General features: G+C 32.4%; 1 protein-coding gene across 2 annotated transcripts in view; it reads left to right on the forward strand.

Annotated features, from left to right (window-relative positions):
* The first annotated feature begins 6,719 nt into the window (after window positions 1-6,719).
* The window catches only part of LOC111615648 (RNA-binding protein with serine-rich domain 1-like), a 28,955-nt gene continuing 23,851 nt past the window's right edge, over window positions 6,720-11,823 (forward strand). For both annotated transcript variants that reach the window (XM_023357070.1, XM_023357071.1), the window contains exons 1-2: window positions 6,720-6,819; window positions 11,372-11,406. In XM_023357070.1, coding sequence (XP_023212838.1) covers window positions 11,405-11,406 — 2 coding nt within the window. In that variant the 5' untranslated portion in view covers window positions 6,720-6,819; window positions 11,372-11,404. The remainder of the gene's footprint in view (window positions 6,820-11,371; window positions 11,407-11,823) is intronic.

Raw genomic sequence — 11,823 nt, forward strand, 5'->3', positions numbered from 1 at the left:
ATGTATTGTAAAAGTGTGTATGTATTGCTTAAAAAATACTACGCTATCTGTAAAGCGATTATAATTGCAGTTACTGCAACGTTTTATTGTAGAACGTACACATTGTTTAAAAGTTGTACTTATATAAGATTTTATGAACAAATGTTAAAAGTGAGTATCGTATTACATTGTTATTTCATTAAGATATATGATAAAATTATAAGTTATTAATACATTAGGTATTCCGTTTTAATAGTGGAAATGTATTTGAGGTATTTTAAAATCTTTCCAATGTTACTCGATTGTACACCGTGGTTTTAAAAGACAGAAATATAGGTATTGTATGTGTGGCAATTTTTAAATATTACCTGCACGCGAAGAATTTTGTCGTGTACTAATTATGTTTTTTTTTCATTTTTTTAATAATTTGTAGTATTGCACTGAAGAGGGACTTAACATTTATATAAGTCCGANTCTATTGGACTAATAATTTTAATGAACCATTTTTAATTGATCTTTAAAAAGGTCTTATTGATCCCGGGTTGATACTGAACACTTTGGGGACTCCCAATCCGTACAGCAATTGGATGCAATGTTTTACTTCTCTTGGTTGAATTTATATTACAGTAAATGTTTACTGATTACACTGTTACACTGATAAAAATACTTTTTCTTTTCATACAGAATTGTTGGAAAAAGAAGAATTTAAAGAGAACAATGTAAGTTGATTATTATCTTTAAAAATGTCTTATTGATCCCGGATTGATACTGAACACTTTGAGGACTCCCAATCTGTACAGCGATTGGATGCAATGTTTTACTTCTCTTGGTTGAATTTATATTACAGTAAATATTTACTGATTACACTGTTACACTGATAAATTTACTTTNGGACTCCCAATCTGTACAGCGATTGGATGCAATGTTTTACTTCTCTTGGTTGAATTTATATTACAGTAAATATTTACTGATTACACTGTTACACTGATAAAAATACTTTTTTTTTTCATACAGAATTGTTGGAAAAAGAAGAATTTAAAGAGAACAATGTAAGTTGATTATTAATTTCAATAAGATATAATATACAGTAGATCCCCCTATAAGACGGTAGATACGTTCCGTTCTTTATGAATAAATTTTGTAGGAATCATAGTTTACGGACTACGGCTGTTTGAAAGGTTTTCTTTCATAAAATTAATCGATTCTAGACTAATTCGACTCAACATTTCCAAAATACGTATATTTTTTTGAAAATAATCCGTATAAACTACGTTATAAACAAAAAATTGTAGGATTGCTTACCGAGTGTGTACCGTTCGACTACGCCCGTTGCTAAAGCTTGGTTTCGTCGCGGAACAGCGCATCAAACCGCGGCCGCGATTTCTGATATTATTTTTCTGCGAAAACTTCGTTGACCTTTGGAGACATCCTTAATATAAATAATTTTTATGGCCGTTAAATAAGAAATGTTTCTTTCACAAGAAATGTATAAAATTACAGTACTGGACAGACGATAGGTCGCCTAACTCGCCGTAGCGTGACGCTAGACGGCGAAAAATATATATTTAATTATAATAAAGTTACAATAAATTAAGTTAATATATAATTATATATACAGTACCTAATTTATATATAATTAATATATAATTATATGTACAGTACCTAATTTATATATAATTTATATAATACTGTCCAGACGATAGAAATCTCTCCGTAGCGTGGCGCTACGGACGGCGGGTAAGTAGTTCGGCTGCCCGATGACGTTTTACGTATTATAGGAGTTATTTTTACCGTTGTTTACGGATAATGCCACAATTTTTATAGGAATCATAACTATAGGAAACGGTTTTATAGGGGGATCTACTGTATAAGTAATATATTATAATTGTATGATAATATTTTCATATGATATATGATAAGTAAAAAAGAAGTTTAAAATATATAATTTATACAAAATGCTTTATTTAAAGTATAAAATGAAAATAAAAAAATTATTTTAGTATTTTTGAGTTACGACATTCACATTCAGAAGTTTAATGGCCATTCTTGCCGTTACTTTTGAAAATACATACAGTGGTATCTCGTACTTCAAACAACTCTAACTTTGAATGTTTCCAAGTTCAAACACTAAATTCATCAGAAATTCACTTTGGAGTTTGAAGTATGCATGCCAGGGCTGTAGAGTTGGAGTCGGGTGGAATTTCTGGCCAGAGGAGTCGGAGTCAGGAAAAATGTGGCGACTCAGACTCCAGCATTTTAAATTTAATTTAGTTTTTCTTATTTAAATGAAAGAAAATTTATTTTATATTTATTAATTTTTTAAAATGTTTTTGTATTTTGTTATAATTCATTTATTTTAAATACAAAATCCAACAATTTAATTTTTTAAATATGTATGAATAGTTTTCTTTGTAGTATTTTTGTTTAGCAGTTAAATTATTTTGACCTAATTGAATTTGAATATTTTTGATTCCTTCCTTTATTATCCCCACTCTAAATAAGTACTCTATTTTTCTGATTGAGCCAGACTAATTGATCAGAGTGCATATTTTTTCTTTTCTGAACAAGGGGCTGAAGTAGCTAGATTGCGCACTTTTTAGTTGGACTAACTTTTCTAGAAAGGTGAAATTGGAAGCACAAAAGCTGTAGAATAAAGATATGTAGATGTAGAATTTTATCACTCCCCCTTTTTCCTTATATTAAATATTTGTTAAAAATTAATTTTTTTATACAAATAAATATTAATGTAAGTTAAATATTAAAAATACTAACTATAAAAGTATTTGGGTAAATGCCCAGGGCTCTTTTTAGAGTTCTGAGTAGGGTAACCCACTATGAGTGCCTCTGCCCCCCATAAAATGACTTTGTATTTAATTTTGTCAGAGTTGGAGACAGAGTCAGCCTACTAAAATTATCAGGAGTTGAGTGTTTTTTACCAACTCCGCAGTCCTGATGCACACAGTGAAAAATTTCCACTTAAACAAGACATTACTAATGTGCCTGATTTGCCAGAGAGTTTTCTCAAATGAAGCCATGAAACTTTCATGATTAGAACATTTCACCAAAATATATCTTGACAGAAAAGATAAAAATTTATCTTACTTTAAAATGCTCAAAGAAGAACATTCAAGACATCCAACATTAGCTGGTATGTTTTCAGTGGCATCGAAATGAGACTATAATGCTTCTTACATTTCCTTGCTTATTGCTAAATCAGGAAAATCGCACACTATTGGAGAAGAATTGATACTGCCGGCTGTGAGTGAGGTTTTGCATACTGTATCGCACAAGTCACCATCTGATATTATTAAGAAAATCATGTTAAGCAATAATACAGTACATAGACAAATTGACAAAATGTCCAAGGATGTCGAGAGTTCTCTAAGTGATTTTTTGAAGACTACCGAGTTTTCTTTACAGCTCGATGAATCTACTTTACCAAACAATGAGTCTTTACTTCTTGTGTATGTTTGCTTCATAAAATATGAAAAAATTTGTTAAGAACTATTATTTACAAAATAATTAGAAATGGATACTAAAGGAAAAATCTATATTTGATGTATTGGAACACTGTTTTAAAGAAAAAAGTATTCCTATGGATGATATCATGTCTGTTGCTACCGATGGTGCTCTGGCAATGATTGGACGATGCCATGGGTTGATTTCATATTTGAAAAGGGCGGTACCAAATGTAGTTGCCATGCATTGTAATTCACACACAACATTTGGTTGCAAAAAACCTTAGTGATCGCTTTCATTGTTCACTACACTGTTATTACAGCAATGAACAAGATCAGAAGCAATGCTCTCAATGATAGATTGTTTTGAAAACTTTGTGATGAAAACAATAATGATTTCGATTGTTTACTATTGCACACAGAAGTTTGTTGGCTATCAAAGGGTACCTGTCTAAAAAGATCTTATGACCTCTTTGACTCAGTTCTAATGTTTTTTGAAAACAAAGATGATTTGTTAAGAGAGAATTTATTGAAATTTAAGAATAATATAGCTTATTTAACTGATTTATATAATAAAGTTTAATGAAACAAATCTACAACTGTAAGGAGATGATTTGAATTTGATCAAAGCAAAGGCAACTATTTCTGCATTTGTGTCAAAACTTGCCTTATACAAACAAAATTTGGGTTGAAGATAATTCTATCAGTTTCCGAATCTTTCCTCTGTGGAAACAAATGATGACAACATTCTGATATTTTGTCAGCATTTGGATGCACTTAAAAAAGATTTTACAAATAGATTTAAGGATATTCTGAACACAATCATTCCAGATTGGGTACTAGAACTTTTCTCAAACCTACAAACAGCAGAATTATCACTGCAGAAGGAGTTGATAGAATTGTCAACAAATGAATAGTTAACATTGAAATTAAGAAATATATATCAAGAATTTTGGCTTCAAAGGCCAGTTCCAGTATTATATCCAGTTTCATGGGCTGCATCAAAGAAGTTTTTCGTTGCATTCCTATCATCATATTTAGCTGAAAAAGAATTTAGCATAGTCAGCAATTTATTAACAAAGAAAAGAAACAGATTGTCATTATTGGAATGTGGTGATTTAAGATTAGTGATTACAAATGTGGCACCAATTATCGAAAAATTAGTGTCATTACTCCAAGCTTGACTCTCTCCCTAATAATAGAGGAGAAGGTGGTATTATGGAACACTGCGGGTATTATGGAACCACCCCATTTCGAACTGATAATAAAGGCGAACTGTAGCGGAATGTGGCTGAACTGAACTAGGCAGACATCCATAGCAAGGGGAAAACCCGTTTTACTTCAGTTAAACGGTTGTCCGTATTTAATCAGCAAATTTGTTTTTNTCGTCCAGAGTTCAAGTTAACCGTATAGCCACTGTATATGTTAGGGAGGCATAAGAATTTTAAAAAGGCTTAGGTGGGCATAGCGCAAAAAAGGTTGGGAAACACCGATTTAGACGAACCGGGCAACCGCCTAGATTGCGAGCCACGAAGGGGCGCAAAATTTCAAGCCACGCTTTATTCATATTTCACTAAAATATTAAATTAAACAGTGATATATATTTCAGGTATGGATTCTTTTTCCTTATCCCTCACACATCACACTATTTTAATATTTAACTCTTGGTTTATTTCTGTTCCTTTCCTAAATGATTTGAACTTAGCGCTATTTAAAATTCGGTTAAAATAAATATTTTAAAATACAGTAGCCCCTTGTTATATCGCGCTTGTTGGGAAATAAAGAAAAAGCGCGATATAACGAGATGCTACTGTATTAAAGTTAGGTATTTTATAACTTTTTTTTGTAAATGAACTATAACAGAATTTTGAAATTACTTACAAAAGAAAAGAAATAAAAAGGACAAAATAAAGAAGAAGAAGAAATAAAAATTTGAATAAAATAAAAATGAATATAACATATCAAATATTTTAATACAATTTTTACACCTGTCAACTATATGAAATTATTCTAAAACATACCAGTAGGATCTCATGCGTTCGGTTAGATTATGAATTTACTCCGCGATCAGTGTTGATAGGGGCGGCCAAATATCTGTAACACGAAGGCGGCTAACAGTTGAAAACTTGCCCTGACGAGAAGACGGTTAAGTACCTACATTAGCTGAAATTACAATAAAACTTCGCTTTATGGCCACCCTGAAATTACCGGTAAGTTTTAATATAAAACAAACTTAAGCTGTAAGCCACTTCAGTGGACAAGATAGGAATGCCCTAAAGTGGCATTTATCCCACTTTGCATTACCAACCAAACAGAAAACGCCTATGCTTCTTAACTCAATGCATTGTTTAAATCTCTTTAAACAGAATTGCTATAGTATTGGGACATTTTGTTGATACACACACATTGGATGACATTCAAATAAAATAAATCTTCACTTGCACTACAGTCAGTGTAACGAAAGAGTAGATACGAGTCAGTCTGAGATGAAAGGGAATATATGATTAACGTCTACTCTTTTGTTGCGCGGACTATCCACAAGTTTCCAGAAAATGTTTTGGAAATTCTGCCACACAAAGGCGTGTCTTGACAGCCGCTAAGATACTTCTAGTTAGTGTAGGTCTGCAATTTTTAATTTTTTCATTGGCGATTTTGCCTTATAAAACTAGTTCAGGTAGATATTGCGCGGTGGTTGGCTGCCATAATAGCCAGAGAGTTCTTTATAAGTGGCTTATTAAGGCTGTATGCAATACACACGTAAACACGATGTATCGAGATTGACCATATATTCAACCGTTCCACTTCCAAGTGATGAAAATTTCAAAGTAAAAGTGAAGAAATGTTACGTAGGTTTCTTCTCACGAGGATTTAACTTAAGTTTCTTTCTAAGATTCCCTTCCCCGTTATGATTTTTGAACCCGCGAGGCGAAATATTAACTCCAGTAGTCAAAATTCCAAGCTTAGTTCGATATTTTCCGATATATCGATAGTTACAAAACTTTTCCCATCACTGTAGCGATGTTGCCGCCGAAGTTTTCATCTGTAAAACGTGAACGTCGAGCGCCGCTATGCTCGACGTTCGACGTTCACGTTTGGATATCGCCCAACTACTCCTCCAGAGGGCGGGAAAGCAAGCAAGCAAACTACTAATAATAATTTTAAAAATTTTAAGTACATATTTATGTATGCACTTAAACTGTTAATATAAATACTCGTAATAATTATAATTTATTTTTGATTCGAAAAATTCTATTTAAAACATTTCTATTTTTATTTTACGAAGTTGAATGAAGTTGGCAACACGGTCAACGCGAGTGTAGACAAATAGAAGAGAGAGAAGTGGAAAACATAAAAGTAAAAATTTACCAATTATTGAAATCAGGTAAACGGCTTGTAATTTCAGTTATTAACAGCATTTTTTAATGAATATTTTAGTTAATTTTATCGAAGTTATAGTTTAGAAACACTAGAATAGCACACACTTCGGTACAATTATATCCAACGACTAGCTGTTACCCGCGAGGATTTTGCAAGCAAACCCAATTTATATTCAGTACAAGTCGACCCCCTATAACCTGTAGATAATTCCGTGTTATATGAATTCCATGTTGTGCGAGTCACTTAGATTTTACAAATACGTGAGCTGTTCACAGCCCGGCACACGTATTTATGAAATCTAAGTGACTCGTACAACCTGGAATTCATATAAAACGGAAAAATCAACAGTGTTATAGGGGGTCGTCTGTATTTCAACAACTATAGTAATTTTTATATAACAACTACCGTTGAGAATGATAAGAATTGCCGAGAATTAAACGAACTATTTTCAGTTTTATCAATTTTCTTGCCGGTTGGTTGGTTGATTAAATATGAAAAGGTGACATGTTAAGACTGCTACAATTTATTGAATAATGATCTGTAATAGATGGGCTAATGCAGAGGTGGCACGCCTTTTTAAGCCGGTGTGCTGTAGAGTGAGGATACTTAGCTTTAGAGGTGTTCCTGCGTTCCAAAGAAGACTTTGAATAAAGATATTTAAATGAATTAAACAAATAAGCTTTAATTAGAATAAATGCAAAAAAGCCAATTGAAAAAAGGACGATCGGTGGCGTGTCTCCCTTTCCCTCTCCGCTCTCCCTGCTCGAACTCGAGACCTTACTATGCATATGTAGCTAGAACTATTTCTAAAATATATCAGCACAAAACCTTTCTCACTAATTTCTAGTGAGAAAGGTTTTGTGATTTCTAGAAATTTTTTTAGACTAATTTCTAGAAATCATAAATGATTTCTAGAAATTAGTGAGAAAGGTTTTGTACTGATATACTCGAGACCTTAGTGGTGCGAGGCGAGAGATCTAATTCCTCGGAACTCCGTGGCTGCTTTTGCAAAAAGTCACGGAAGATGTTGTTCGGCTGCCTTGCATTTCTTTATGCGGCGAGAGTGTAGTGAAATGACATTGCGAGTAATGTGTTGCGCAGTGCGTTCGCTGTAAAGCTCTTCTCGAGTGCTGCATAAAGAAATGCGGGGCTGTCAATTGCCATAATTGTAAATGGAAAAATTCTGATAAAAGTTTTTTTCGCTTTCCTCGTGACTCGGAAAGGTAATTTTCATACTGTTATGATTGTTATATTAAGTTAATAATGGTAGCTTAGAATATTAAACTATGTCAAGAATTAAATATTCCAATTAAATTGAACTCAATATTCCACAAGAAAATCCAAGCATAGCAAAAAATACAAGCTGGTCGGTCATCTTCGTACCGGGCCCCCCGACTAGGGTCCGGTCAGTTGCTATTGTGTGGGGCCGTGATCGAGTGACAAGCCAAAAGTATGATTGAAGAAGACAGATGATAAATCATAAATGATTTCTTCTTACGTGGCACCAGTTTACCATCCCTGGCCTAATGGATGGAGGATCGAGACCGTTCTTAACGGAGATATTTCCGTTGCGTATTCTGGGTTATTGATACATTATGTATAGTTACTTCAGTATTTCCAATATTGGTTTAAAATTTGGAGTTTCTTGGATTGTGGAATGATCTGAAGATATTTTGGTGTTAGAATAAATCCTTTCTTGAACAACTTGAAAAAAATGCTTATTGAAATACTACTGGAAAAGCCAGCTAGTTTATTTAAAATGGTCCTTGTTGCAGTATTCTTTAAGTGTGAGTTTAAAAAAATATTTAGATAGTTTTAATTACCCGTATTTATCTCTGATTTATAATTACATATTGCACGTTTTGCATTGTGGAAGCAGTGCCGGATTAACCGACAGACAAATAATACAAATGTCTAGGGTCCGTACTTTGGAGGGGCTCGGCTTCCATATAGAAAAAAATAAAAATAAATAAAAGTTTTTCGTTACGCCAGAAACACTTTTATTATATATTTATTACTATATTAGTGATTGTATTCTCTGTTGTGTTTAAAGGAATATTGATCTTTTGTGTTGTATGAGAGAATTACTTTTTTTTTTAGTTCTGATGGAAGAATTTGGATAGAAAATTTTTAAATAAATTTATTTTACTTCAAAAAGTTCAATAATTTTTAAAAAAAATATAATTATATTATTTATGTTGTAGGAGATGAATATTATCTTTGCGTTTTATTATTAAATGTTATTGGCAAGGTCCAAAGGACCGACAATCTTAGGATTATCTAGATAATGTTAAAAATTGCCAATAGTGTTTTATGCATTGTTTGAAATAAAGTTTTATTTTAGATTTTGTCTAAAAACAAATTTGGAAAGCAATATTACTTAAAGAAATTGTGCAATGTCCAAATTTGATATTTTTGTACACGTGTTACCTGTTTTACTGGATAAATGGGCATGAGATAAATAAGAGATATTTTGTAGAATACTTTACTGAAGAATGAAGCTTGTTTATAAGAATTGAAACATGTCAGTGGAAAGGAACAGCAAGAATTCAATAAACATATGAACAACTTACTCTAAAATTTATTTACATAAATCTTAAAATAAGTTGTTGTTGCAACTTTTAGTTCTATTAGAAAACTTATAAGCCTAGTTGAAAGTTTTATAGTAGCACCATTTGCTTATAATGATTTGAATATTAAAACATACATTCAGCATCGTTTTGGACAGGTATAATAAGTTTTTCAATACAAGATAAAAAGCCTTGCACATAAAAGGAGTTCATAGTAACTTTGAGTGTCATTGTATTTAAAATGTGTATGAGAAACATTTTACTAACATTTTCACTACGCATTATGTTTACAATTTACAGTTGGTTACCATGGTGTGTCAACAACGAAAAAAATTTCTAAAACTTTGCTTGATTTTGAAACACTAGTGGTAGGTTTGTTTGATGATGATGCATTCATAAATAGTGGTAAAGTTCTATAAGATAAGTAGATGATAAATAACATCAAGAAATTTAGTGACTTCAGTGTAGCCTTGATTAATTTTTCTTTTACTTGATCAGAGGGAAAAGTATCATAGTTGTTAGACTTGGTAAGAGAGTTACTAGCTCAAGAATTTAATCATGGCATTGAGAATTCATAGCAGCTTTGCCTTTTTACATTTGCTTGCATTTGTTATGCATTTTTTTCATGCAATTATACCCCCATTCGCACTGAGTATTTCGATCTAGATTGTAACCAAGGTCAGCGACTATGCCATGGTGCAACCTCTCTTGATTGTTTTGATCTTGACTGAAATGAGATTCAATCGTGATCAACTTGAGAGTTCTTGAAACTAGATTCAGTCATAAGAGAGATCCCACAATCTCACACATGCAAGAAAATACAAGATGGCTGTGGAACATGTGTCGGGCTATCAACAGAGAAATAAAAAAGATATCTGGAGAGATGATGACATCTATCTATTATTAGATATATGGCAAGAAAAAGTATTTATTTCTAACCAAACTTCCATTTTGTTTGTTGGTGTTTGTGACTTATTGTGTAGTTATGCCAGTTTTATCATTGCGTGTAGTAGCCGGGTTTTTCTCAAGCAGACTGCCTGTGCGAACAGCTCGACGTTCGTCTCGCGACAGTCACAATTGAGATTGTAGGCAAATCGAGATTGAAATGAGTCGTGGATTGTGTGCAAACGTAGTATTACACTTGATGAATCCTTACCTATCAAAAGTGGAATTATGATTGCTAGTTGACTTTAGTCAGTACTCTTTGTCAGGAATGTTTTTCATTTTTAAGAAGTTTTTGCAACATTTTTCGATCTGGTTTCTCAAAAATGAGGAGAAATTTTTTTTTTCTTTTTTTATCCCAACTTTGAACAATACAACAATTAATTCAAGAACTGGCCCTATGATATTTATAGTTTTCTCTTTTGATTGATCAAAGCTTAGCAGTTAGAGATTTGTGTGGCTGTGTCGTATTGGTTGGCTGCTTATGATGAGGTTGGACACAAATTGTGAAGCCTTGACACGCTTTTTTGGGGCCTTGCTGAATCTTGACACCAAGTAGGTTACACTTACCATTAGAGGTTTTATGGATGGTGTGGTCATGTATGCACGAATTGGGGTAATAAGATGGATGAGAAAATGACAAACAGTTTTTATTGTCAGTCGCTTTGAGGATTTCTTGACTTTTCATTGACTCTCTCTACTGGATTTTGCTAATACAATTAATAGCAATAATAAATAAATAAATCTGGTAAACCAGTATTAATCCAAATACCATTTTTATAGAAAATACCTTGCAGTGCTAATTTATAACATTTCAAACTGTCATATACATAATCTATTGGACTAATAATTTTAATGAACCATTTTTAATTGATCTTTAAAAAGGTCTTATTGATCCCGGGTTGATACTGAACACTTTGGGGACTCCCAATCCGTACAGCAATTGGATGCAATGTTTTACTTCTCTTGGTTGAATTTATATTACAGTAAATGTTTACTGATTACACTGTTACACTGATAAAAATACTTTTTCTTTTCATACAGAATTGTTGGAAAAAGAAGAATTTAAAGAGAACAATGTAAGTTGATTATTAATTTCAATAAGATATAAGTAATATATTATAATTGTAATAATTGTTATTTTTTTTAAAATTTTTTTCATGAAATCTTTTAGATTATTTTTAAATTACTTTTCATATGATATATGATAAGTAAAAAAAAGTTTAAAATACAGTCGACCCCCCTATAAGATAGAGATACGTTCCATTCTCTAGGAATCCGCTTTCTTACGAATCCTTCCAATCACAACCCGACACGTGTCAAGTTTACGGACTATGGCTGTTTGAAAGATTTTCTTCCATAAAATTAATCGATTCTAGACTAATCCGACTCAACATTTCCAAAATACGTATATATTTTTTGGGAATAATCCGTATAAACTACGCTATAAACAAAAAATTGTAGGATTACTTACCGAGTGTCACCATTCGACATTG

This window comes from Centruroides sculpturatus, unplaced genomic scaffold, assembly GCF_000671375.1.
Source record: "Centruroides sculpturatus isolate CEXI.00-Female unplaced genomic scaffold, Cexi_2.0 scaffold2279, whole genome shotgun sequence".
In the NCBI taxonomy this organism is placed as follows: Eukaryota; Metazoa; Arthropoda; class Arachnida; order Scorpiones; family Buthidae; genus Centruroides; species Centruroides sculpturatus.